General features: G+C 50.4%; 1 protein-coding gene across 1 annotated transcript in view; it reads right to left on the bottom strand.

The window, feature by feature from the left end:
* LOC133359910 (NACHT, LRR and PYD domains-containing protein 1 homolog) overlaps positions 1-16,373 on the bottom strand; it is a 39,940-nt gene extending 23,567 nt beyond the window's left edge. Inside the window, exons 1-3 of the mRNA XM_061578469.1 lie at positions 16,007-16,373; positions 11,789-13,211; positions 8,210-8,213 (exon numbers count right to left, since the gene is read on the bottom strand). Of these exons, the coding sequence (XP_061434453.1) occupies positions 8,210-8,213; positions 11,789-13,211; positions 16,007-16,373 (1,794 nt within the window). The remainder of the gene's footprint in view (positions 1-8,209; positions 8,214-11,788; positions 13,212-16,006) is intronic.
* Between the last annotated feature and the right edge of the window lie 7,662 nt (positions 16,374-24,035).

Raw genomic sequence — 24,035 nt, 5'->3', positions numbered from 1 at the left:
CGCGGTTTGGCGACGAGGCTCCGTGCACACGACGACCCAACACTGCACGCTGCGAGCGAGTTGTGGGCGCCACCTACCGACCGGGTTCCGAACTGCGACAGCGTATCAACGGGCATCCGAACCAGTTCACCACGGTGACAGGGGAGCGACTGATACGTATGACGCGCACCGCCCCCTCACCACACGACCACCAGGCGTCTGTTTGACATAAAGAATCGACTCCGAACACTGACTATTCAAGACAACTCTTACCACTCAAACACACTCGAACCCATAAGCCATCTGTGGCTGGGAAGGCATCACAACGAGACCGAGTGATGGCCATCCGTCGTTTATAAAAGTATTCGTAATTTTTATCTTTAATATTTAGTGGGCTGTACTCTTAATCGCATAAATTCCCAACAGATCCATCAATACGAACTGATTCTTGGCACCTCCTTCCGCCGAGCCACGCTCACGTGGGGAGTGGTGGCCCACCGGATCCTTATCAGGTGATCTGGTCCCCAATTAGTAAACTTGGTATAAGATAACGATCTTCGGAAAAGGAGCACCGTCGCAGGCCCTTACTCCGAGCCGTTCTGTTGTCAGATAACCTGCCGATATATCTGTTGAGATTGGTGCCTTTAAGAATAATAACTGTTTTTGATTGTGTTTTTTTTTTATCGCCGTATAATCTTTCAAGTATCTTTCAGTCATAATCGCCGCACATACTCGCATCCTCTACAGAATATTCAACTGTCCCGTGACCCAAGGTGCTAACAACGTGATAAGGGTTGCGTGTGATCAATAAGGAGTGCGGTACTGCGTGAACAATATTGAGTATAATCATTCATTAACGTTAAGGTTTTCTTAGCATAGTATTTGCATATTTTAACGACTCTCTCTCTCACTAACAACCATCGCGTTATGCGGGATCCATGTGCCGTTGTCAAAGTGAAATCAGACAATCGTTGATGATACTGTATTGATGCCGTGTTGACGTTCCGGGATTGAGAGTTCGCATACTATATCATAGTTAAGGTTGAATTAGTAATAAATTGATCAATACAGAAGTGGTTGTGTGATTCTTTCCTGAAATCTATGCATAAGATCTGCTTCTGCGTTGAGATCTGAACTTGGTGACCTTAATAAACACACTAATACATACTCAGTAAATGTTAAAGCGATAACGGGGTGAACCGGGGACCTAAAATATAACCACGAATACACACTCTGGGAATGTTAAAGCGAGAATGAGACGAACCTAGACAACGATGCCGAGTTAATCTAAGTTAATCTTGCATACTTACACCACACCTGCATAACTGCATACGATTAATTGCCTTATTCCGATCGATAACCCACCCTCGTCACCGAGGCGGGGTCTGGTTATCATAACGACTTGCATTATCATAATTACACCCACTCGCATAATTAATACGATTACCTCTCGAATTGGCATAATTAAAATGTGCATAATTACATAAATTAACATATTTCCGGATAATTACACATTTGGCCAAATTTCATTTAATTATTATTATTTTCACTGAATATTCATAACCCACATATACAACATAATAATTTCACCCACGCACGCATACAACATAACAAATTTTGATAACCAACATATACAACATAATGGGTGGCGTCGTCCGGGATCTCTCGCAGACAGTTTATGCATGAATTCAGGAACGAATCACTGTTGTGTTAATCAAAGTGTTGTGAACTAACGTTGCCTTGTGATTGTAAACGGGGGTATACAAACAAAACGCGCTCTGAAGGGAAATACCAGAGTAGCAGAGTATAACAAAGACAGCTGGGCTGAGATTATTTGCTCGAGTTGAACTGACGCATCCTGTGATACAATTGTTTATATGTGCTCTGAAGGGGAATTCTAGAGTAACTCACGACGCACATGAGATGTTAGAATTAAGATACACTCTTAAGTCTATTAACCACACTACATAATAGAGATGGCACAGGATCCACAACATTCTGAGTTTGACACACCAACGCATAACACTGATACAGAGTGGACCTCTGAGGAGGAGATGGAATCTATGGAAAAACAATATCGGGAATTTGTGTTAAAACGTACTGGACGGACTGCTAGCCAGCAGACGGAGCAGAGAGATATATGGGAGGGGAGCCATACAGAAGATGTTAAGGCCCATAGAAGGAAACTACTTAAGGATGTGATGAAATGTGGCAAAACCAAACGTGACGTAAAAATTGCAGAAATAGCGAGGGTAGACTCGTATCTCCTCGCACAGACAGACAGAGAAAGATTATGGAATGAGGAAAAATTTGAAAGGGAGAGACAAGAGAAACTGTCCTTAATGGTGCAGGTAGAGCGTCTGCACGCCCTCGTGAGAGAGAAAGAATCCGCACTAAATGCACCAGTGAAACACCCAGACGTTGATACACAGAACACATACGGGAGTAACAATTTACCACACTCCGAGCCACGTGGACGTAGCCCAGGGCCAGATCTCACAATGAGTATGGCTACTATGCAAAGCAATTTTGATAAAGTAACACCCTCGCAAATCGAGGAGAGAGAAGAGGAAATAATAATACAAACGGGAAAACATGAGGCCGACCACCCCAACGTTAGAGAGAGACAAATAATTAACCCTAAGTCATCAGGATACACTGTAATGATAGAGCGAAAAAGGGCGGAGCTGGGGCAAGACGGGAAACATGACATAAACAGCACACCAGGCAGACGCACGCTACGCAAGTATGGCCGACATGATGCAGATGACAAAGACAGCTCACCAGAGAAACGCACCTCGCACAAACACGACCAACACGACACGGGTAACAGGAGCTCACCAGAGAGACGCACATCACACAAGCATGAGCCATGGGATAAGCAGAAATCACCGAGCCAAGTTGACCCACGTAACAGGTGCAAAAGGCACTACAAAAGTTATGTTAAGCAGAGCCACCGTGATGGTGACGGCTCATCTGACACTGACTCCTCTGACGATGACCAACACGACATGGGTAACAGAGAGAGCTCACCAGAGGGACGCATGACATGTAAAAATCACCCACGCAAAACCACCCGCACCACAGATGACAGAGACAGGAATCCCGATAACCATGAAGCACGAGACAAACATAAATGCAACACCTCACCTAGCAGGCACCACACACGTAGTAGGCAGCATGAAGGTCAAGGACAAAAACACTCACCACATAGACACCGCTCAAGGAGATCACGCACACCAACCCACAAGCACGAATCACAAGACCCACATAAGGAAAACAAGAGACACAAGCAACGGGACAGATACGAATCCTCGGACAGAGGGAGATCACGACACAGACACGGGACACATGACAACAGTGATAGTGGAGACAAGGGTAGCTCAAGGGAGCACTCCTCAGGAACCGACACCACTGATGACGAACAACACACTTTTAACAGTGAGACACTAAAACTAATGGACAAAGCACTCGTGAGAATTCCCTATTTCGATCCACATAACAAGAACAGGGATATACACACTCACATAGCTACAGTAGAACAGGAGGCTAAGATCCGGGGTCTGGGTAAATCAGCAGAAAAGGCATGTTTATTATCAAGGAGCCTACATGAACCCGCCAGACCATGGGTAGCCTCCCTGCCAAATAGGGTGAAGTGTGACTTTAAACAATTGAGCCGAGCAGTAGTTAAGAGATTTGGGGAATACTCCACACTATCCGAAGGATTGAACGCGGCAAAGTTGATGACCCAGCGTGTAGACGAAGACCCACGAGATTATCTCCTACGCCTTAAGAAAGCATATTACGCAGGGGACGTGGACAATGCCCAGGGAGATAAGACAGTCTTAAAAGTGATGTTCTTCCAATCATTGAGACCTGAAATAGTGAGAATAGTAGGAATGATGTTGGACCCCGAGACTGCCTCCCTACGCCAGATTGAAAGCAAGGCCCACACGGCCTGGGTGAACGGACGGAAAACCACTGGCATAGCCAAAACCCACATCGTCACCAGAGATAAAGAATGCCTCGATCTGGAGGGAAGCGAATCTCCAAGGAATAATATTAGCGCCACACGGGGTGGACATGAATTCCCCCAGGAGAGGGCGCCTAACCCAATAGAATCAACACCCGTCCACAACACGCTGAATAACGTTCCACGTGGGGGGAGGAACGAGGCCAGAGGAACCTGGCACCCACAGCCGCCACCACCATGGAATGCAGAAGAGGGCGGAGGCTGGAATTATGGAGGAGGAAGAGCGAGTGACGGGCCATACCTACCCCGCGGAGGCCGACGCCCACCAAACCAGTTACCATATCGTCCCCCACTGCCGCCTCCACTAGCAATAGAGCATAGACCACCGTTAGCTAACAGGAATCGATATGCTCACCACATTAGGATGGAAAAAGAGCTCCTAGGGAGTATGAAGACTCCCATGCAAGTAGCGAAGGGAAGAATACCAACTATACCCACACAGGAGGAGGACACACCCAGCGCAAAGGTAGCCCAAGTGAACGTAGGGAAGACAAGAAGCCTCGAAGCAATCACCGAAGTGGTACCAGAGGGAAAAGGATACCATCTGGGGGAATTGATTCCCGTAGGACCAGTCGGACGAGTCCACGTGGAAGTAATACTGCAAGACACCCTGACCAGCCAGGGCCTTTGTGATACTGGAGCAGAAATATCCATGATATCCAGAGAATTATTTGACGAACTCCAGACTGCCCTCCAGAGGAAGAAGGAAACACTACAAATGATGCCAAGTAAACTTACCTACTCAGGATGTGAAGGGACCCACATGCGACCATTGGGCAAAGTTATGACGAAGTTGACGTTCAACAAAATCAACATGAACCATCCCCTATATGTCGTACGGAACCCCGGAAAAGAGCTGATCATTGGGATAGAACTACTGAATCGCCTGAAACCCATTATGAACCTGGAATCCCGACGAATTTGGGCACAGTCAATGCCGGAGCAACAAAGGGACTCAGAAGATGAAGACGTTATGAGAGACTCCACGGGAATCCAAGTGATAACACAAGAGCTCAACGACCTATCAACGACAATCAGGAACGAAGACGAGCTCCCAGCAGGAATTCGAATCACTCAGCTAATGACTAACAGACTGAGAGAAGACCGAAAGGAAGCCGACTTAGAGTCAGTATCACCAAATGACCGTCCCCTCATGGAGTATATACCGCCCCCTGGAGGCCAAACCGACGAACTGCAAACTGATGAAGGAGAACACAAGGGCAAGAGCGTATTACCCTCGGATGAAGCCAAGGCAACTCAACCGATAGTAACGCAAAAGGAACTTTCAACCGAGCCGCCCGAAACCACGAAGGCCTTGGACCCAGACCCAGGACAAGGAGTCTCCATAATAGAAGAACAAATCTAACAACAAATTGAAGCAGCAGACGCCCTCGAGAATGACACTCAACGAAATGAGCTTCGTCAACTGCTCCACAAATACCACTTCCTGTTCTCAGAAGACCCCTATGATTGCGGCAAAACCGGCCTACACGTGGTATCTATTCCCACACTGGAAGGAGCGCCAGCGGTATATGTGAAACAATACAAGATTCCACTGGCTGCCTACGAATCAATCCAAGAAACCTTGGAGAACCTACTCAAGAAGAATATAATTCGAGAATGCAACTCAACCTACAACTCACCGATTTGGCCTGTATTGAAACCCACAGGCAAGTGGCGACTCACCATCGACTATAGGCAACTCAACAAAACGGTTCCCCTATCTCGATGGCCAATGGCAGAAATCGACCAGAATCTCAACCAAATAAAAGGCGCAAAAATTCTCACCACCATGGATCTATCAAATGGCTTCTGGACCATGCCCGTGAAAGAAGCGGATCAATACAAGTTGGCATTTACATTCAATGGAATACAGTATACTTGGAACCGATGTCCATTTGGATACTCAAATTCACCTGCGGACTTTAACATATTCCTACACAAGGCAATGGATGACGCAAAAGAGCGAGGTACCATCGTCTATGTCGACGATATACTGGTCAAGGACTCCTCATGGGAAGAACACCTCGAGAGCCTCCAGCATACCCTCGAGCAGTTAAAGGAAGCAGGCGCAAAGATTTCAATACAAAAAGGACAGTGGGCACGCAAAAGGGTGGACTACCTCGGGCTCCAGGTCGGCACTGAGGGAATGTTACCCCAAACCAAAAGACTTGAAGCCCTCCTCGCACTCAAATCGCCCACCACAGTCACGACCCTTCGGAGCTTCTTAGGGATTTGCAACTACCTTCGACAGTTCGTGGACGACTACGCAGGAATCGTTCGACCCTTAGTCAAACTACTGCAAAAAGACGAACCATGGGAGTGGGGACAGGAACAGGAAGCCGCAGAAAAAGAATTAAAACGACAGATCACAGAGGCATCCTGCCTAGCATACCCAGAGAAAGGGAAAGAATACTACCTGGAGACCGCATACTCAGATCATAGTATCAGCTCGGTACTGTACCAGAGACAGGAAGCAGAGAAACGAGTTATTGCCTATGCCAGCAAAGCCCTCCGGGGAGTGGAGATGAAGTTCTCCGAGTGTGAGAAGGCGATATTTGGAAACATCTGGGCCATACAACATTTTCGGAAATTGTTGAACGGAGAGAAGATCATCCTGGAAACGAATCATGAATCCTTGGCATACCTCAACAGTAAGAAGATTCGAGAGGGCCGCGTAACCAGCAGCCGAATAGCCAGCTGGGCACTGACACTCCAAGGCCTACCAATCACAGTGAAATACGCAAAAAACAAGAAAAGTCCAATGGCCCAAGGTCTTGCCGATTTACATGATTGTACCTTTGACAGCATAGAAACAGAGGACGGAAAGATACCTCCGGAGGACAACAGGTACCTGCCCTTCAGGAAGGAGACATGTGCCGACCTACCAGTGGTATACATCGATGGATGCTCCAAGATGAAGGAGAACAAGCTTCACGCTGGGTCAGGAGTCATTTGGGAAACTGGCCCACTCACAGGGGCAACAGGGATGATTATACTAGTCCTGGCTATTCTAACCTTAACATACCATGTGGCCAAAATGAATGCCGAACTTAAAATACTAATCGCAGGCACAAGCCACCTACCATTCAAGCCCAGGAACAGGGATAGAGCCAAGGCCTGATGATGCCACCCAAGAATAACCGTAGAAACTATCTTTTTAACGATATCTCCTATAACACGTAGTCAATAGAATAATTTTTCCCTCCCTTATCGTTTTACCTTCCTTTAGAATTTTTTTTTCTCTTTTTCTTTTTTCCTCTCTCTTGTCACATATAACCATGTTAAGTTGTGACACGTACGCGCGCGTTGTAAGGAATAGCAGCAAAACTTGAGGACAATCGATGGTTCATGATGGAAGAAGGGTATACATTTTTTTTTAAAAATAACCCGTGGCCATTTGACCACTGGTCATTTTTAAAAGGGCGGAATGTTGTATACTAACCCTTCTTCCAAAATTGAGATTAATAATATTTGATGATATTTTTATATATTATCTTTTTACTTGTTTTTTAATGAATGAAACACACCAAAGCGCAGCAAACTGCAAAACACCAGGTGTTGTTAAGTAATGAACTGGAGGAGGGCTAGGATGGCAGAATTTGCAACCTTGCTTCAAGGAAAGATAAGGCCTGATGAACGGGCACATGTCACCCGTGCAGGCGGCAGAGACAGTGGGAGTGTCAGCCAGACATATTTAAGGCAAAAAGCCCAACCATCCTGCATGGTTTTAAAGTAACGTCAAAATTCGAAATTCAACAACAGAGTAGGCTAAATTATCGATCCTCGCGCTCGCTCAAATTGGAGACCAGGCTGCGAGCTACATCAATGAACCATTGCCCATTTGCTAATCCAATACTGAATGTTAATATTACTGAAGTCAAAACGAATTCTATGACCTCAGCACATGGGCAAATAATAGGGCAGTGTCGACTCAAAGGCAATGGAAGAAAGCAGATGCGCCTTTGTCTAAATCACAACCACAGAAAGCCAGGAATCATCACTGATTGTGTGTTTAGGGATTCCGAGCTAGTTGGAACACGTGCACAGGGGAGGGAGCTGATTTAAACAACCCTGCACGTCTGAACGTGAGGGGGCCTTTGACCTGAAATTAAGAATAACACTCCCAGAGCAGAAGGTTGGATGGCCACAGTGAGACAAGAATAAGAGTGGTGTATATCTCTCAAGGAGGCAGACCCAGCTGAACAACAAGGCTGCGGGGGTCACCAGAAGTTCGCGTTCGCCTAGTTAAGACAAAAAGCTCAATTATTCTGTATTGCTATTAAAGTAACGTTAAAGTCGGAATTTAACAACAGGGTAGGCTAAAGTTATTGATATTCACACCCACTCCAATTAAACCAGGCCACAAGTTATGCCTACTGAACCATCACCATCATTAAGTCAATATGAAATGTTATTTCCATACTTTAATACTTTCTATACAACTCGACCTGAAGCATATGACAATCAGAACCTTCCTAAGTCAAAATTGAATCGCACCCAGACAGGAGCGAATAGTCGATATAAGGTTGAAGAGGGAAGGAAATTAAGAGCACGGCGAACTGCAAACGTAAGCAAAAAGCCGGGAACGACACCAGCCCAGCAACAGCGAGTCGGGCTTCGACAGGCCATAAAGTAGAAATAATAACTCCCGGGGTCAGGGGACACAAGAAGAAGCAGGCAGACAAAAACCAGAACTGACTCCAAGGTTCAACCGCCCTCACCTACAAGGAGTGACGGAAATTAATGAGGCCTTGAGTTAACGGCGTCAGCTGGACGGAAACAACAACGGCGAGCAGAGATAGGGTGGGGCAAAGACTGCGGGGCTATGGAATGCAACTTCGTGTCAGTAAAGCCCTGACAAACAAGTTAAGTTAAAGACATCACAATACATAATATCGTACATAACATCAATGTTAACGCTATTCACCGTAAACTATATTCCGCATATATAACCATGCAGACACCAAGGAATACGAATTCCTAGGATCAAGAAACTTACCCTTAACCTAAGATATCGGAAATAAATTAATAATAATAAGCATATGCATGAAAAGACAAAAGTAAAACTTATGGAAAAGCCAGGATAACGGGATGAATCACCACCAGGTCGAATATAAATACATAATAAAAAAAAAACGATGTTAAACCCAGGGTCGGAGAGAAAGGGAGATCCCGGCCGTCTTTGTATCCCCGCAGCGCGGGATAGGAGTGTGTATACGCTCGGGGAAACACCTCCACTTGAGTCAAGCACCACGATGGGAAACGACAGACCTTAGGTTACATACAGAATCATAACTGTGAAATAGTAAGGGACAAATGTTAACTTAAAACTTCTTAACCATTTCTTTGTGCGCCGGGTCGGAGAGAGTGTTGCCCCTCCCTCCAGGTTGTGCAACACGAACAAAGACGCCTATGAGACGATTTGTAACGTCTGTGTTTTGGGTTCATGAAGAAGGCCAGACAAGAGATAATATTGCACCCAGACAGAGAGACGACTTCGAGGCAATTTGTAACATCTGATTGTTTGCTCGTGGGTTTTATGGAGGGAGTGTGACAACGGAATATACCGTACGGACACACACATGGACACACCTGCCTACGGACAGATCCTGACACAGCAAAAATCGAAAGAAGCCCCGCCTTGTGGGCGGGATCCAGGGGGATTTTTCGGCATAAAGAAAAGGATCCTGAGCATTGGAAACTAGTGCGACCAGCGGGTCGGCTCACGTGGGGGGTGCGACCAGCGGGTCGACTCAGGAGCGAGTGCGACCAGCGGGTCGGCTCAGGAGCGAGCTCGACCGGGAGGGTCGGCTCAGGAGCGAGTGCGACCAGCGGGTCGGCTCACGTGGGGAGTGCGACCAGCGGGTCGACTCAGGAGTGCGACCAGCGGGTCGACTCAGGAGCGAGCCCGACCGGGAGGGTCGGCTCAGGAGCGAGCTGCGACCAGCGGGTCGGCTCGACTCATCTTCAGCTCGTCTGGGACTCAGCCGAGTTCGATCGGCTTACCAAAGCCGGCTCTCGGGGCTCGACTCAAGCGGCTCCCCATCTCCTCTGCAGGCGGGCAAGACCCGCTTGACAGCTCAACTCGGCCTGCGTGGGTCAACCTCTGCCAAGTCGGAGGTCTCTGCTGCCGCCGGAGTGGTGAGGGTCGCGGTTTGGCGACGAGGCTCCGTGCACACGACGACCCAACACTGCACGCTGCGAGCGAGTTGTGGGCGCCACCTACCGACCGGGTTCCGAACTGCGACAGCGTATCAACGGGCATCCGAACCAGTTCACCACGGTGACAGGGAAGCGACTGATACGTATGACGCGCACCGCCCCCTCACCACACGACCACCAGGCGTCTGTTTGACATAAAGAATCGACTCCGAACACTGACTATTCAAGACAACTCTTACCACTCAAACACACTCGAACCCATAAGCCATCTGTGGCTGGGAAGGCATCACAACGAGACCGAGTGATGGCCATCCGTCGTTTATAAAAGTATTCATAATTTTTATCTTTAATATTTAGTGGGCTGTACTCTTAATCGCATAAATTCCCAACAGATCCATCAATACGAACTGATTCTTGGCACCTCCTTCCGCCGAGCCACGCTCACGTGGGGAGTGGTGGCCCACCGGATCCTTATCAGGTGATCTGGTCCCCAATTAGTAAACTTGGTATAAGATAACGATCTTCGGAAAAGGAGCACCGTCGCAGGCCCTTACTCCGAGCCGTTCTGTTGTCAGATAACCTGCCGATGTATCTGTTGAGATTGGTGCCTTTAAGAATAATAACTGTTTTTGATTGTGTTTTTTTTTATCGCCGTATAATCTTTCAAGTATCTTTCAGTCATAATCGCCGCACATACTCGCATCCTCTACAGAATATTCAACTGTCCCGTGACCCAAGGTGCTAACAACGTGATAAGGGTTGCGTATGATCAATAAGGAGTGCGGTACTGCGTGAACAATATTGAGTATAATCATTCATTAACGTTAAGGTTTTCTTAGCATAGTATTTGCATATTTTAACGACTCTCTCTCTCACTAACAACCATCGCGTTATGCGGGATCCATGTGCCGTTGTCAAAGTGAAATCAGACAATCGTTGATGATACTGTATTGATGCCGTGTTGACGTTCCGGGATTGAGAGTTCGCATACTATATCATAGTTAAGGTTGAATTAGTAATAAATTGATCAATACAGAAGTGGTTGTGTGATTCTTTCCTGAAATCTATGCATAAGATCTGCTTCTGCGTTGAGATCTGAACTTGGTGACCTTAATAAACACACTAATACATACTCAGTAAATGTTAAAGCGATAACGGGGTGAACCGGGGACCTAAAATATAACCACGAATACACACTCTGGGAATGTTAAAGCGAGAATGAGACGAACCTAGACAACGATGCCGAGTTAATCTAAGTTAATCTTGCATACTTACACCACACCTGCATAACTGCATACGATTAATTGCCTTATTCCGATCGATAACCCACCCTCGTCACCGAGGCGGGGTCTGGTTATCATAACGACTTGCATTATCATAATTACACCCACTCGCATAATTAATACGATTACCTCTCGAATTGGCATAATTAAAATGTGCATAATTACATAAATTAACATATTTCCGGATAATTACACATTTGGCCAAATTTCATTTAATTATTATTATTTTCACTGAATATTCATAACCCACATATACAACATAATAATTTCACCCACGCACGCATACAACATAACAAATTTTGATAACCAACATATACAACAGATCCACTCGTTGATTGCCGTCTGGGACTCAACAAACGGAGGGTCAACAATGCCATCGAGGATCTTCCATGGAGCATCTGTGGCCAGTCCGCAAAGGAACCTCTGAAACACGTCGTAGCGCCAGTCCTTGTCGTCCTCAATAGCCTTGATTACACGAGCAACTGAGTGCTTGGAGGGCCATATTAGCTCGGAGACTGGCGCAAAGAATCCACGTTTGGGTTGTTCCAAATACACCGCCAGGGCGGCAAGATATTCTTGGATTGTCAGGTGGGAAAATGAATACAACGTGTCGCGCCTGATGCCATCCCATCTAAAAACCTTATTGATGAATGTGCTCGATCCTTCAGCAACGGTGACCTCAAACTTTTGAAGGTGCGCGCGCGTGAATATCTGCATGTTGTCATGGACCCCTTCGAGAGCCATTTTAGAAAGCGATGCAATGATTTTGCTGGTCTCTGTTGAATCACCCGTGTGGTGTTTGATGAGCACGAACAAGTAACGTGTAAACAGATCCGTCGTAGACCTCAGGGCAAATTCAGAAGTGCCCGGGCGTTTTATTAGATCCCCAATTGTAATGGCGGACATGTGACAGAACGAGGGTTTGTAGCACAAATCACTCAGCGTTGCATTTTTCTCCAGAAGCTGATACGCTCTCTCTCCCAGGATGGGGTCCTTGTAGAATTTGCAAAAGAACGATTTTCTCTCTTCCACATAAAACCCAGTTATCTCCACTGAGCGGTCAACTCTCACTGCATCCAACTTCTCCATCGCTATCGGCCTGGTCGTTATCAAAACAGAAGATCCTGCGAGGAGCTTTCCAGTTACCAAACCAGCAATGAGCGCTTCCAAATTTGTTCTCTCGCGGGGATCATTACAAGCCTTTGAGAAGTCAAGATGCCTCCCAAATTCATCCAGACCGTCCATCACAAACAAGACTTCCTCTGGTTTTTCAAATACATAATCGGCCATCTCTCCCAAACTTGGATTCAGTGTGCGCAGTAACTCTGCGAGTGACACCTCGCCAATATCACTCATCTCTCTGAATGGAATGTAGATAACAACTTTGAATCGCCGATCGAATATGTTGCCATCTGTCACCAACCTGTACACAACCAGTTTGCTGAGAGTGGATTTACCAATGCCGGGAACCCCAACCACAGCAACCAGTCGAGGCGGCTCTCCATTGGATTCCATTGGGTCAAAGAGTTGCAGGAAGGTCATGCCATTGCTAATCGCTTCTTGCATCATCGTCTCATGCTCACAGGCCCTGTCAAGGAATTCGTGCCTCTTCCTCTCACCCCTACGGTGGTAACACACCAACACAGGCTGCACAAATCTTTCTGGTATGAATATCGTTTCTCCGGGCAGGTAGTCTTGTATAAATGAGGTTTCTCTCTTCATGCAAGTCCTGTATCTTTCGAGATGTTTACCTAAAGTGACAGAATCAAGTCGAACGTGTTAATGTTTTTATTGCCTTGAAATCAGAATCTGTATTTATACTGCAGGAGGAATTCGGTGAGCTGTAAAGCTTTTTTTCACAAATGTCCAGGAGGGGTACAGGGTAAGAACGTCACAACAACAAACAGTAGACAACACTAGAGGAGTACAAAACACGAGAGGAGTGCAAAGCATAGAAAAGGTAACCAAATCTTTTAGAAATATATACCAAGAAAAGTAAACTAATTTATCTTACCAGGTAACGCCCATGGAGCTATATAGCGCTTTTTCTGAAGCGACCTCGCTATCACAAATAATAGCTCAACGAAGTGGCTTATCATCATTGTGTGCAAATGTATAGCAGCACAATCAAACATAATATCGACAGGAGTATGATATTGAATATTTAAATACAGCAGAACATAAGTGTAGTGGTTAGCATACTGTGCTATAAATCAGTCGAACTAAGTTTAATTCCCAGCCATGGCTAAGACCAGAATCAGAATCTTTATTTGTCCTGGAGGAATCCGATGAGCTATGAAGCTCTTTTTCACAGTTGTTCAGTAGGGGTCAGTGTTGTGACCGGCGATTCATACCTCTGACAGCCCTTCACCAACCCAGAAACGACACTTCATTGATTGACAAAGCACTGTGAAGTAATAATAATTGTAATTTAGATTGGGGATAGCTGTCATTATAATGACTGTGTGTGTGCGTGACTCCGTGTGTGCTTGTGTGCGGAGTGGTAGTGAAATGTTAGCACGCTGCGCTACGAACCCGGCGATGCTAGTTTGATTCTCGCTCTCAACCAACACCTGTGACAATTATCTAATTGGGTTCTGGGGCTTCACTAGGTCGTCTCAGCATTGCCGCTGAGGAGTGAAAGGTGGCCAGGCGTGGTTACTGATTACCCACCCCCTTGTGTGCCGTGCCGGCACTCATAGGTGTAACTTGCTAACAGCACTTTCCGCAACAGTCTGTTATGGCTATCCTGGGGGATCTTTGTCTTTGTTTTTTGATTATCTATATATATAAAATCGCAAATCTGTCTGTCCATCTGTCTGTCTGTGTGTCTGTGTATCGGACCATACGCAGTTTCATTGGACGAAATGTCAGGGATTTGCGAGACACGATTGGTCCGGCGGTTGCCCCTGGCAACGGGTAGCGACGCATTCGCCGCGGGGTGGACGCCATTTTTAATTCCCGTTAAAAATAGGCGCACGCATTAACACGCGACTCTGAGGTAAATTCATCAAAGTTTCACGTCCTCTTCACTCCCCCCCCCCCACCACAATGTGTGCAATTACTATTATAGGGTCGGTAGATTATAAAATTATAGCAATTAGACAGTATTATTGTAGCACGGGGGGGGGGGGGGAACGGCACCCGTACCCAGCCTCAGCCGGGTGGGCAATTTAGGCGAGGCCGGAGGCTCTGCACGGTACTAGGCCTCGACACCCACCACGTGACTCTGAGGTAAATTCATCAAACTTTCACGTCCTCTTCACTCCCCCGCCACCCCAATGTGTGCAATTACTATTATAGGGTCGGTAGATAATAAAATTATAGCGATTAGACAGTATTATTGTAGCGCGGCGGGGGGGGGGGGGAATGGCACCCGTACCCAGCCTCAGCCGGGTGGGCAATTTAGGCGAGGCCGGAGGCTCTGCACGCTACTAGGCCTCGACACCCCACCACACTATAGGCCGTACATACTACTGCACAGCGGCCGAGGAGATCGTGGCTGGGGGGGGGGGGGGCAGGGGTAGCAGCCCATCTGTGTATATATGTAAGGTTATTAAGAAATATATTTTTCACCCGGGCAACGCCGGGTACTGCTGATAGTCACTTATAAAGACAGTCACTCCTATACTGTATCATCAGATCTGCGAAATATTATGAGTTGAAAATGTTTAAACATCAAATAGACACCTATTGCAAGATATATAATCTGTATTAACCACACATGTCTATGGTAAAACATACAAACATTACATAGGTACAAAATAAAATAAATCACGACGTTTCGGGCTCAACACAACATCATGCAAACATTCTTTGGTAATAAGAATAATACCCTATGCATTTATCTTTGAAACTCATTGTCCTACACCAAAGACAGCCTCCATGCTTGCCTTGTCTAACCAAAGTAATGCCTTGCAATAGGTGCTTATTTGGTGTTTGAACCACCGTAACACTTATATCATTGCCGGAAAGGCTAGAGCCTATTATCGTTTTCATTATTTTGATACCGGCAAAAAAGGGTCCTGCTCACAGAAGATGTTGGACAAATCTAATACTGAGGAATTTACCAGTTTCTGGAATGTAGCAGAGACCACAGCATTTAACACGCGATGCAGAGCAAACCAGATTGGTGGAGGTCCATGTAAACATATTGGTGCATCACAAATGATGCTCTGAGAGTTAACACAGTATTTTGTGACCAATATTATCCATAAAACTCTCATGAACGCTCTGAAAGTTTTAATCCGTGTTATTGGTTGACGTGAAGAGGAAATTGTGTTGCATCTTCTCTGATTGCATGGGAAAAGTGTCTGGTGTGCTCATCGCTAGTGTGTCTTTCGCATTGAGCCATGTACCAGCAGGTCTGCAAGGTTTGTGTCATCTGCGAAATGCACAGAGGTGGTTCCTTTGAAATAGTTTTCATTATTTTGATACCGCGACTATAGTGGGTGTCCCATAGGTTAAAACATTATTTGTCTCAAATGTGGACGAGTTTTGCTGTGAATGTTCAGATGCCACAGCGTCCATACAAACTTCCACTCACCAAGAACCACTCCAGGGACGCCACTGTCCCCGTCTTTGCCGAGTGTCAGGCCCAGTCCGCGCAGATCCTCCTGGTGGCGTGAGACCCACTCGCTCAGTTGGGGGATCCTGGACCTCAGCGGCAGAAGCACCTCCTGCAGGAACTGGCTGCAGGTGTCCTCCCCCTTGTCGAGCACCAGGTCGATGAGGCGTCTGATCTGTCCAACTGGGTCTGTGTCACTTCGGAGCTGTGCGTACTCCCTGCGCCGAATGATGTCGTCTTGATCCGAACGGCTGAGCACGTCCGGCGCAAATGGATACAGATGTTCTTCCAGATACACTCGGTGCTTTTTTATGACTTTCCACGAGGGACCAGCATTTGAAGCCATGGCAATCAGCTGATGATATCCTAAATAAATAAAACATTTTAAACTGTGAGTTATTTATTAATTAATGTAACAATGATTACTATCATTACAATGACTATCAAACAGCCTCCTTACACCGCATAGAGAATAAAGCTTACATGGCATGGCTACACAGAACTAAGAGCCATAATTCGGACCCAACACACAGGGAGAAGGATAATGAACCCAACCTCTCAGAGAGAAATAAAAATCACACAAGCAGCCATCGCACTCCAAATACGAGGCATTCAATGCATAGACCTATGCAAACATGACTCCTTGTAAAAAGGTGTCAGTTTTGTTGCCAGATAGAAGGGTAAAAAAAAACAATTCATATTTTTACTGGCATATGAGGTTTCCATAGTGTAGATGCTTGCCCCGAGCTCTCATACTCTGATGGTGCATTGTCTTTGAGTTGTGCTCCTTTTGGCGTCATCTGGTCCAACCCATGTGAGACTAGGCTCTAAGGAAAGCTGTCTCGGGTGTGGACCAATCAACTTCAAGGACAGTGCACATTATCAGAGTTATGTCTTTTGTTTGTATTATGACTGCAGGTATTGCGGTCTATGCAAACATGACTCCTTGTAAAAAGGTGCCAGTTTTGTTACCAGATAGAAGGATAAAAAAACAATTATCATATTTTACTGGCAAATGAGGTTCCCATAGTGCAAATAATAATTACTAGTAGTAGACAAAAGGTCACCTAGAAGAATTAAAGGCAAAATAAGTCAGCCATACCTAACCAAGATATAATCTACTCCATAGGAAAAGAGCCTCCCAACCGTCATGTCTTCCCGCAGCACGGGATAGCAAAGAAGGTAACGCCCAGAGCGAGGGGAGTGGCTCTCACAAAGAGGTTTATTGCAGGTTGGGCATCTGTGTTCCACAGATAAAAAGATGGCTTGGGGAAGGAGATTTAACAGATGTCTCAATAAAACACATGCACACACGGACACACATACCACTCCCCCTCCCCACAGCCAGCGAAATCAAAGAAAGTCAGGCCCTTTTGTGAACAGAGAGAGGGGAGGGATTATACAATTCTAAGTACCAACACGATTCACAAATCGTCAGTCTTGCTACAGTCTTGCTCCAGTCTCACAAGGGCGAGTCTGGCGGTGCCGTCGCGAGGGAGCAGGCACCGACCCCAACCATGGGTGTCACGTCTCGCAGAAAGAAGTGACGATGTGTGTTTGGAGAGCTGGGTTCGGCATGAGCTGACAAGAGTATCACCGAAAGTGTTATGCTACATTTACCGTGATGTTGATACATTCGCAAAGTCAAGGATTGCGACTAGTGGTAGTGTACTAAGCTTTCACAGTTGTTTAAGAGGTGTGCGAATACAATTCACAACTTTTGAAAGTGAGCGCGCAGCAAAAGCGCCGTGAGATCATCATCACCACCGACGCAGGAGATCATCACCACCGATACAGAAGCTTGCCGGCAGAAGAAGACTCCGCAACTCATCAAGGATGGAGAGGCTCGCTGAGTAGCGACATGCTAAACCAAGCAAGAGTTCTGCGCCAACAGAAGAAGTATCGCTACACCGATCCGCTGCAGTGCGAGTAAAGCTGGCAAAATTCCAGCTATCACTCTCGTGAAATAGCGGAAAGCGCCCAACATCAATCAAGCAACTGTGGGGGCCGTCGGCCCCCGGGGTCCCTCCCGCCTGCATCCCCTATTCCGTTTACGTTACCCCACCTCCCTATTACTCGCTACGGTTTCGCCGGCATTCGGATGCGACGCCCCTACTGTTACAGCCTCGCGCCGCGCTCCCACGCTGCGAGCATACGTGCGCACATCGTCAATCAAATGCCGTGCTCGCAGTATAGCCCTGTGCGGCACGTTACCCATGCGCATCCGTATCCGACGTGTAACGAACGTATGCACACACACACACGCCGCTCCGTGCGCTCCAACTCCACACCAACTACGCAAGTTATGATCGCGCACCTGTATCACACACGGAGTGAACACACGCGACACCCACTCTTGCGCCGCTCTGCGCAGCGCTCGCCGTCTGCTGGCCGCTTGCGTTATGATCGCGCACCTGGGGTACGCCTATTACGCACGCCGCGAGCTTACGCACACACAGTACCACACGCGTTCCCACACGCTCACACTGCACGACAAGATCACGCGAGACCACGCTTCGCTATTAATGATTTATTACCTGGTAACTAATGTTCAATCAGTGAGTCGACGAGGCGGGCCTATTCCACTAAACCGGCACCTATTCCCTATTTATCGGCTATGATTCTAATTCACCTTCTTACTCACTGTTAAGTGTCCATGGCGGTCCGCTGATCCTGGTGCTAACCGCGTGCCTCGGTGCGTCGCACGGACGTCCGGGTCGCTGGCTCGAGCTGCGTCTGGTCGCCTGGCGCTGGAGTAAGAGAGCGATTTCCCCTCTGCGCTCCTCTATTTATCCTCCCTACCTCAAAGGGGATGCTGCGCTGAACAATGGGCTCGTGCACCCCAAGCCCGCGCACGGCGGTTCCCGGGCGCTGTTGATATGCTAATCAGTGAGCGACGTTGGCGGCGTACATCCTAATTACTCCCTTACCCTTCCTAACAATGGGGCCTGCGCGCTCAAGCGCAATTATCCCAACCCTCCATGACTATGCGCAACAGCCACTGTGACCCCGCTATTCATGCTGTCCCGTGCCTCCCCTGCTTGCACCGTCGACTCGTGGGGGTGTGTGTGGGGGGAAATGCGCCTCAACCGCGGTGGCCGAATGCCCCACGCCGCGACCACACCATATTAAGGCCGGCCGCAGCGCCGCGGTGCCACGTAGCACGGGGGAGGTCATCCAATTCCCTGATCGCCGGAAACCGTGAGAATTAATCCCGATAAGGGTCTCTCGGATAAAAACCGGTCGATCAGGTAACCTTCCCTTCCAGCTCTATGGGGGGGGGGGGGGGGATGCGTGCGGGTGTGTGCTTATGTGGGGCGGGTGATGGGGGGCAGTGCGGTGGGGAAAGCCGGGCGGCTCCCTGGCTCGGCAGAGCGGCCCCGTCGTTGTGGCACCACATAGCCCCCCGGGGTGCCAGTCCCCGTCCCGGGTTGACTGGAGCACCTCGCCTGGGTTGCCCCCACGAGGTATCGCCGCGGGGTCCGCGGGATTCGCCCGGCCCTTGTGGCTGGCCTCGGGGGTGGCGGCTCCGTCTCCTGGGGCTCCGGCGGTGGTCTCCTCCTCCATTCCAACGGCTCCCCTCGGCCTCTGGCACCTGCGGGCTGGGGAACAAACTCAGAGGCGGTGGGGTTTAAGGGTCGCCGTCCTCGTCGCCCCCGGCCCCGCCCGGGGCCCCTCGGAGCCCGGGGCTCCGTGGGGCCCATGTACTGCGCGAGGCCCCCGGGCACGGGGGGTGGGGGGACCCCGGGGTTTCGGGGTACTTGGACGGCGGTACTCCCCCCCTCGGGGGCCGCTCGCCACGGCTTCAGTCGGCGGATGTTGACCACCATCTCCCGGCCCCTCTCTCCTCCCTGAATCAGCACCGTCCATGGTGAGATCTGCCATCTCACAATCCAGGGTCCTCGCCAGTAGGTGGTCAGCTTCCCCACCTGTCCGGCACCGACGCGGGGAGTGTACAGCCACACCTCGGAGCCCGCAGTGTAGAAGGCGGGCTCCATACGGGGTCGGGCGCCCTGCTCTTGCCGCTGGTGCGCGGCCTCTCCGTGCGGGTAGGCTCGGCCCCTGGCCCCTCGCAGGGTCTCCAGCAAGTGCTCCACGGGGTGGCTCCCTTCCTCCCGTTGCGGCGGAGGGACACCGAACAGCAGATCTGCGGGCAGGTGAGACTCGCGACCAAACATCATTAGGAACGGGGTCTGTCCTGTAGAGGTGTGAACGGCGGTGGTGTAGGCGAACAGGGCATAGGGAAGGTGTTCGTCCCAGTCCTGTTGATTCGCGGCCGCCATGCGTTTAAGCTTCCCGGCCAGAGTCTGGTTCATCCTCTCTACCATCCCGTTCGCCTGGGGGTGATACGCCGTGGTTCGGTCCTTCTGGATCCCGAACTCTCGGCACAGCGCCTGAAATAGTTCGGCCTCGAATTCACTACCCTGGTCGGTAATGACTCGTTCGGGGATCCCGCACTTAAGTACGTAGTTTTCCACGAAGGCCCGGGCCACTACGAGGGCTGTTTTATCCGGGATAGCCACCGCCACGGGGTAGCGGGTGAAGTATTCCACCGCTACGAGAATATATCGGTTGCCCCGGTGGGATCGTGGAAAGGGCCCCTGCAGGTCGATTCCGACCAACTGATTCGTCCGACTGACTCGGAACGGCCTCAGGGGTACCTGGTACCTCGCCGGCTTTTGCCCACACTGCTGACAGGCCCGGCAGCCCTGCACCCAGGCGGCCACATCTTGTGCCAATTTGGGCCAGAGATACTGGCGACGCAGGGTCTCTCGAGTGCGTCGTTCCCCATCGTGGCCCCCGAGTGGGTGGTCATGCACCAGCCGTAGCAGCTGGGGTGGCACCTGGGCAGGAACACAGATGCACCCCGGCTGGCCGGCCTCGGTTAACTCCCGTACCACTCCGTTCTGCAAACACAACCGGGCATACAAACCGCTCCAGGGTCCTGGTAGGGCGCTCTTTTCCTCCCGCAGTGCCGCCTCCACTGCCGCCAGATCCGGATCTCGCTGCTGGGTCTGTCTCAGCTGCTCGTCGTTTAGGCCCGGGAAGGCGCAGCCGACGTCCTCCTGGATCCGTCCGATCGGGTCCCGAGCCGCGGGTCCCGCGCTTGCCGGGCGGTCGACGGGATCCTCAGTGCCACCTGTGAGGGTCTCTGTGGCGCACACTGCACTCTCTCTCGCTGGGGGGGGGTCAGTGGCCGCGGCCTCTCGGGGGTCCGTTGCCTGCCGGCAGCGTCCCCCCGTGAAACACGGGCAGGCCTCCTCCGCCCTCGTCTCGGCGTACACCGTGGGTCGCCTCGACAAGGCGTCCGCGTTTGCATGCGTCCGGCCAGCCCGATACTCGATTTGCAGGTTGTACTCCTGCAACTGCGCCAACCACCGGGCCATCTGCCCCCGTGGCTCCTTGAATGTAAGAAGAAACTGCAGAGCATAATGGTCAGTGCGTACGCGACATCTCCTGCCGTACAAATACGGCCGGAACTGTTTGCATGCGAAAATCACGGCGTACAACTCTTGGCGGGTCACGCAATAGTTCAGCTCGGCCCCACTCAAGGTCCGGCTGGCGTACGCAATGACTCGTTCCGTCCCATCCTGTACCTGTGACAACACCGCGCCCAGCCCGCTGCTGCAGGCGTCGGTGTCCAAAATAAAATCGGTGGTAAAATCGGGGAAAGCGAGGGTGGGGGCGTGGGTGAGGTGGTCTTTGAGAGTGGTGAAGGCCGTCTGGCAGGCCCCCGTCCACTGATAGGGGTGCTTAGGGGAGGTGAGTTGGGTGAGGGGGCGTGCAATCTCGCTGAATCCCTTTACAAATCGACGATAATAGGTGGCGAGCCCCAAAAATGATCTGATCTCCATCAGATTCCTTGGCCGTGGCCACTCCACTACGGCGCGTACCTTCTCCGGATCGGTGTGCACGCCTGCCTCGCTGACGCGATGCCCGAGGTACCCCACCTCGCGTTGTGCGATGTAACACTTACGTGGCTTGAGCTTGAGATGAGCCGCTCGCAGTCGCTGGAACACCTCTCGAAGCCTGGACCAATGCTCAGACAAAGATCTACTGAACACTATCACATCGTCCAAGTAAATCAGGCACTGTTCCCACTGCAAGCCCCGCATCACCAACTCCATCAACCGCTGGAACGTCGCGGGCGCGTTAGTGAGTCCGAACGGCAACACTCGAAACTCAAACAGGCCCATCGGGGTGGTGAATGCTGTTTTTGGCCGATCCTCCTCCGTCATCTCCACCTGCCAGTAACCGGACGCCAGATCGAGGGTGGAAAAATACCGCGCTCCTGCGAGACTGTCGAAGGTGTCGTCGATGCGAGGTATGGGGAAGGCATCGCCGAGCGTGACTGCATTTAGTTTACGGTAATCGACGCAGAACCGGGTTGACCCATCCTTTTTCGTTACTAGTACCACCGGGGCTGACCAGGGACTCGCCGAGGGCTGAATAATGCTATCGCGAAGCATGTCCCCAACTGCCTCTTTGATTTGGGCGCGTTCGGGTGCGCCCACTCGGTACGCAGGGAGTTTGATGGGTCGGGCTGCACCGGTGTCAATTTGATGCTTAACAAGGTCGGTCCGACCCACGTCCGAGTCGTGTTCGCTGAACACGTCGGCATACTCCCGCAGTAACTCGCGCAGCCGATCGGCCTCTCCCTTAGGTAAGTCCGCCCATGGTACATGTAACGCGTCGAGCAGGGGAACGACCTCGGCTCGGGGAGTCGGGCCGACTCGCCAGGCCAGGTCCTGCTCACCCTCAGGACGACCGGGGTCCTCAGCCCAGAGTGCGAACACCGAGTCGTTAGAGTGGCGTGCGTGCAGGGGGTGTACTGTGGCTATCGGGGTGCGCCGTCGCAGTATCGCTGGGGTATTGTGGGGGTTAAACATCCGCATAAACAATCGGTCCCCAACGTGGCGGATCCCACAACCCCATACCGTTTTGCCAACTCCGGGTGAGGAGTTAGCATTACCTCCCCTGATGGTCGGAGCGCGGGGTCGGTGGGGGATGTTGCCACCGGCACCAGCATCTCGGTGAGCGGGCCGATGGTGACTGCCGTCGCCAGGATAGCGGCCACAGGTGCAAAGCGGCGGCGCGTTGGTTCTCGTCCCAGGAACGGTATCCGCTCGCCATTGCTCTCCATGGTGGCGCATCGCTGGCGGGGTTGCACGTTGAGTCCCAACCGTTCTAGGAGGTCGGTGCCTGCGATACACTCGTGACACAACGCACTCGACACGTAGAACTCCTGCGTGCACACCTGGCTGCCTATGCGGACCTCTAGGGTGGCTCTCCCCAGCAGCCCCATTCCGGCTCCGCTCGCCGTGTGCAGCGCGCGGTCCGGTGCCTGCAGGTGACGCACGTCGACCCCGATCGCGCTGCAGTGCGCTTCGCTCACGAGCGAGGCCACCGCCCCCGTGTCCAGCAGGATTCGGGTACGCACTCCGTTTACCTCCCCTTCCACCAGCGACGTGGCCCCCGTGATCCCCGCCACCAGCTCCCGCAGCCAGTCGCCAGGAGTCACCGTTTCCGTGGGCGTTGTTGCTGGAACCTGTGTGGAGATCACTTGCTCGCCATTATCACTACAGCTTGTTCGTGTCGGGGCTACGTCGATTTCACCCCCCGGTGGTCCCCTCTCTAGGGGGGCCTTAGTGTTTGACCTTAGCTCTTGTCTAGCTCGGGCGACCTGAGGACAGTCCCTCCTGAGGTGCCCCCGCCGATCGCAAACATAACACGTCCGGGGAGGGGTGGCGGCTCCGTAGTGGGTCCCCTGCCCGCTCCCTCTCCCTGTACGCAGTTGTTCCAACTCGGACTCTAATTGGGATACCTTCCCGGCCAGCCCCCCTACTGTGGAGTGTAGCTCACCCATCTCAGACTGGATGGTCTTCATATTTTTATTTGCTTCCTCGCGTATATCTCCTATGCCGGTCTGTAGCCCGGCTACCCAACCCGGGGTCGTCTCGCTGGGTCTCTGTGGCTCTCTTTCCCGGCCCCTTACCGTCCTCGCGAG

The sequence above is a fragment of the Lethenteron reissneri genome, chromosome 66 (assembly GCF_015708825.2).
Source record: "Lethenteron reissneri isolate LAM-NWPU_2019-01 chromosome 66, ASM1570882v1, whole genome shotgun sequence".
NCBI classification, from domain to species: domain Eukaryota; kingdom Metazoa; phylum Chordata; class Hyperoartia; order Petromyzontiformes; family Petromyzontidae; genus Lethenteron; species Lethenteron reissneri.
The sequence above is the reverse complement of the archived record's forward strand: the minus strand, read 5'-3'. Positions and strand labels throughout refer to the sequence as shown.